The sequence below is a fragment of the Pygoscelis adeliae genome, unplaced genomic scaffold, assembly GCF_000699105.1.
Source record: "Pygoscelis adeliae isolate BGI_AS28 unplaced genomic scaffold, ASM69910v1 Scaffold399, whole genome shotgun sequence".
NCBI classification, from domain to species: domain Eukaryota; kingdom Metazoa; phylum Chordata; class Aves; order Sphenisciformes; family Spheniscidae; genus Pygoscelis; species Pygoscelis adeliae.
In genome coordinates this window covers 1,670,939-1,675,545 of record NW_008825609.1, presented here as the reverse complement: position 1 = coordinate 1,675,545, position 4,607 = coordinate 1,670,939, and the positions used below count along the sequence as shown (strand labels likewise).

Below are 4,607 nucleotides of genomic sequence, written 5' to 3'. Positions count from 1 at the left end.
GCTGAAACTCCATGGAGTCTTGAGTCCTGAAGGGTGATGTCCAGTACCCCCAGACCAGGATGTGCTGCTGACACCAGTGATGAGAAGGATAAGAAACTGGTGGTGATACTGTTCTGGTTCAGAAGTGGGAAACATGTTTTTGTGGAGGGTCAAGCCTTGTGTTACTAAGGGCAAGAGAGTGCTGAGAGCGATCTTTAGGACCTCAGAAACAGTCTGGGAGGGGGGTGAGCAGTGAGGTGAGAAGGTGTGCTGATGATCCTGAGTTTTGACTGGGTAATGAGAATGAGGGCCAACTGTGATGAACCCCAGAAATAACCAGGCAATGAAGTGGCAAATGCAGTTCTTTGTACGTAAACGTGGAGTTACATATGTGAGAGGAGAGAGAAGGCTTGGTCCTCATGTCATATGCAGAATAGTAGGCTCTGAGCTGACCAGTGCCACTCACCACTGAGCTGTTGCAGTTAAAATAGATGGTTCTGTGAAAGCATCAACTCTGTGCTTAGTGGCTACTGAGGAAAGTGGATCAGGTGTTTGGAATTACTAGGAAAGAATAGAAGCCCAAACAGTGTGCATAAACCCATGGCCCACTCACACCTTGCATGCGCTGTGCAGCTCTGGTCCATCCCACTATTTCAGAAGGGATGCGGTAGAACTGGAAAAAGGCCCAGGAAAGGGCCAAAAGGGTGATCAGAGGCAAGGTGATTTCTATATAAGCAATGAGTTTGCTGGAACTTGGAAAAGAGGTCATTAGGGAGATGATGCAAGTCTACACTCCCGCTGTGCCTCCAGAAGTTTGGATGGGAGCTGATTATTTGGTGGCCCCAGTTATTGCATTGGAAGAGGAACAAAGCTGGTTCCTGCTAGCTTCAAAACAATGTGGTTCTTCACAGAGCCAGTAGTAGACCTGTAGAACTCCTTCCCAGAAGATGTTGTGGATACTTAAAGCTTACAGGAGTTCAAGGAGAAATTGGACAACTATATGGAAGAGAGATCCACTGAGGGTTGCTAAATTTGGAAACCACATCCAGATCAGGAAGTTCCCTGAGCTGAAAGTAGGTAGAAGCTGGGGTAATGCCAATGAAAGTGTCAGACATGCTTGCCCCAGTCTCTCACCTCTGTAGCTGTCTACTTTTGGCCACTGCTTAAGACAGGCTACTGAACTAGGAGGACCTCTGGTTTGAGCTGAGCTTCCCAAAGCTCACCTCCACCTATTCTGCACTGTAACCGGCAGGCTCTGTTTTTGTTACACAACTCTCTGTTTGTGCTGTCCTGGTCCAGCACACTGCTGCTGAAAGGCTGTGGCGGCTCCGTGGTGGGACCAGGGGAGTTGGATGGTGTTCAACAGCCAGCTGTTCTCTGCTCCCCCTAGCTGAGTTCTCGACATACCTCAACTTCTGCCGCTCACTGAGGTTTGACGACAAACCTGACTACTCGTACCTGCGGCAGCTCTTCCGCAACCTCTTCCACCGCCAAGGCTTCTCCTATGACTACGTCTTTGACTGGAACATGCTTAAATTTGTGAGTGTGTGTGGGGAGAGGGCTGGAGGGCCAGAGGTTGATTTGTATCATGGAGATGGGGGAGGAAAGTTGGAAACTGCCTGTCATTTGTACTTACCCCTGGTGAGCAATTTGAGAAAGGGGAACAGGTAGAGTCAAGAGGCAGAATTGTTTGGTGGTGCAAACTGGGGGGTATAGCTACTGTTGTATTAGTGAGTGTGTCTGATAGAGCATGTGTGTCAATAGATCTATAGGTAGGTAGAGATAATTTTTCAGGCGAGAACTATATTTGGAGATGGGACAAAGACGTGGATTGCAATAACAGCTGTAGTACCATATGGTTTATTCTCTTCCATGAAGAAACAGGGAAGGAGGCCCTCTCTGGGTGGAGTGGAAGATGGGGGCGGGGGGGGAGAATGTGTTTTGGGGATGGAGCTCTGCTTTCTTGGTGTGATGGAGCACGTGTGTGTTTTCTGTCCGGTGCTGCTGCTGTCTCTCCTGCCTGACAGCCGTGCGTGGCGTGGGGGTTTCTGTCCTCCTCAGGGAGCAGCCCGGAACCCTGAGGATATGGATCGGGAGCGGCGAGAGCATGAGCGAGAAGAGAGGATGGGGCAACTCCGGGGGGCAGCCACGCGAGCGCTGCCCCCTGGCCCGCCTGCTGGAGCCACTGCCAACCGTCTTCGCAATGTCACTGAGCCCATGGCCTCCACCCCCACCTCCCGAATCCAACAGTCCGGTGAGTGGGGTGGGAGAGCTGGGGGAGGGTGCCACCCCTGTTACTGGCTGGAAATGGAAAGGATTGACTGATGTTCTTGTCTCGCGTTTCTCTGCACCGACAGGAAACACGTCTCCCAGAGCAATCTCAAGAGTGGACAGGGAGCGGAAGGTCAGCATGAGGTTACACCGAGGAGCTCCTGCCAACGTCTCCTCATCTGACCTCACAGGGCGGCAAGAAGTGTCACGGATTTCAGCATCACAGGTGAGTCCCTGCCGCGATGTTTGTGGCCTTGGCCTGCATGTCCCAGAAGGACTAAGGGCCCCACAGCGGTTTTTACCTGATCTGCTGGAGTGTTTTTTACCTGATCTGCTGCCATGTGCCTGAAGCTTCTACAGTGTGGCAAGGGGAGTGGTACCAGGTTACACCTTGGCTCTTCAGTTACATGTTTTCTGGAGGCCATGCTCAGTACTGTCTCTTAGCTCTGCTTTGCTCTGAGTAAGCCTTCATCCGGTTGTCTTCCAGACCGCAGTGGTTTGGAGAAGTGGAACAGTAAACTCTTGGGAGGGAGGATATCCTGAAAGAAACGCGCAGCCTCTGTTTTGGTATCCTTCCTCTCCATCCCTTACCTATTCTTTTTCTCTTGTAGACAAGTGTGCCATTTGATCACCTTGGGAAGTGAGGAGCAATTGCCACTGGACCAGTGTTTGCTTAGGTGAGCCTGTCCTCATGCCTGGGATTGCCCAAGGAGGGAATTGCTGGCATTAGGGATTAGGTTAAGGCTTTGATGTTGCTGTGGGGGATTGGTACATTTCCTTTCCCTTCGCCTTACTTTGAGATGGTTTTTCACTTCAGAGGGAAGAGTAAGGTTGGCTGCCAAAACCTTGGGGGATGGATTATCTTGGCTGTGAAGGTAGCTTCCATTGCTCCAGGAGGGTAGGGAGGGTGAGGAAGGTGCTGGGCCAGGGAGCCATTTTGTTAGTTCCTAATGAATGCTTTTCTGGCAGTGTGATAGTGTTGGGCAGGAGAGTGCTGAGCACGTAATCAAGTGTGCGAGACTTTGCGTAACTAGCGAGTGCCTCTTGTAGAGGAAACAACAGTAGCTGGACAAGGTAACTCCGAGGGGTGGCAGGAGTGTAGAAGAAAGGGCCGATTTGATTTGTTACACTCCAGTTGGCATTTGAAGTGCTGGGAAGAGCCTTTTATTCTAACCTACTATTCCCTTTTTCTCTTTTTTTTTCTTTTTTTTTTCCCCTCTCTTTCTAGTGTCTTCACTGTATTTTTCTTTTAAAAAACAAAAAACGCAAAAAACAAACAAAAAACTAAAAAAAGACAAAAAACAACAAAAAAAAAACCCCGACAGAATTTCTTTTTGCCAACGACGAGGAGTCGAGCTGTGCCCCTGCGCTGGTGTGAGCCGTTTCCGAGAGGGCCGCCTGCGTTCCCCAGCGCGAGCGCCTCCGAGAAGCTGACAACGCGGGAGCCGTGCGGGAACACCTCCGCTGCCCCCCCAGTCCCACCCCGGCCCTACCGCTGTCCCCACTGGCTACCCCCAGCTCCCTTTCCTGACTCTCTGCTCCTGGTTTTGGTTTCTCTCTTTTTTTCCTTCTTCTTGGATATCTTCTGCTTTTTTTTGTGGGTGTTTTTTTTTTTTTTTTAAATTTTCAAATCATATGGTTTCTAGCCATATAAATTTTAACTTTGCTCTCCTTTTTTTCTGAGGGCAGGGGATGGTGGGGGGGTTGGGTTTTCGTTTGTTTTTTGCTTTTTGTTTTTTTCCAGGAGCCTTGTGGGCCAGGAGGGTATCAGATTCCAGCCACACGTGATGGTAGAAGTCTGATTTTTATTATTATAATAGAATTTATTTTCTCAAGCATTAAACGAATTTTAAGCTGTGAGGGGGATTGTGGCAACAGCATAATCATCAACTCGGGCTTCCTTTCCTCGGGTGGCTTCTCTGCGGGTTTTTTTTCGGCTGTCGGGAGAAGTGCCAGACTTCCCTGATCCGAGCGGTCCTCATGCGCCGAGGGATCTCTATGGAGAGGCACCTGGTTCCATGGAGGATGGGAAGGCTGGAGCTGAAATACAGGGAGATGAGAACTCACTTCCCATCCCTGCAGCGGGGTTTTTTTTCGTCTGGCTGTGCGTGTTTTTCTATTTTATTTTTTTTTAATTAAAACTTGTTTTAATTCCTGCGGAGAGAGTGTGGGACTTGAGGAGAAGAGAGGGGCGCACAGAAACTGGAGTTTGGTGTTCTTTCGGAGCGATGGCTCTTGCTCTCTCCTTCCCTCATGCAACCCCGAGTAAGATCCACCATACATGCACAACCCCTTCCTGCCCTCTCCCACCCGTCTCCCCCCCCCCCCCCCCCCCCTCCCTTTTTTTTCATATAATT

At 49.9% G+C, this 4,607-nt stretch overlaps 1 protein-coding gene across 1 annotated transcript in view; it reads left to right on the top strand.

Moving 5' to 3' along the window:
* CSNK1E (casein kinase 1, epsilon) overlaps window positions 1-3,543 on the top strand; it is a 17,655-nt gene extending 14,112 nt beyond the window's left edge. Inside the window, exons 6-10 of the mRNA XM_009332648.1 lie at window positions 1,370-1,518; window positions 2,041-2,233; window positions 2,337-2,476; window positions 2,862-2,927; window positions 3,479-3,543. Of these exons, the coding sequence (XP_009330923.1) occupies window positions 1,370-1,518; window positions 2,041-2,233; window positions 2,337-2,476; window positions 2,862-2,894 (515 nt within the window). The 3' untranslated portion in view covers window positions 2,895-2,927; window positions 3,479-3,543. The remainder of the gene's footprint in view (window positions 1-1,369; window positions 1,519-2,040; window positions 2,234-2,336; window positions 2,477-2,861; window positions 2,928-3,478) is intronic.
* Window positions 3,544-4,607: the final 1,064 nt, after the last annotated feature.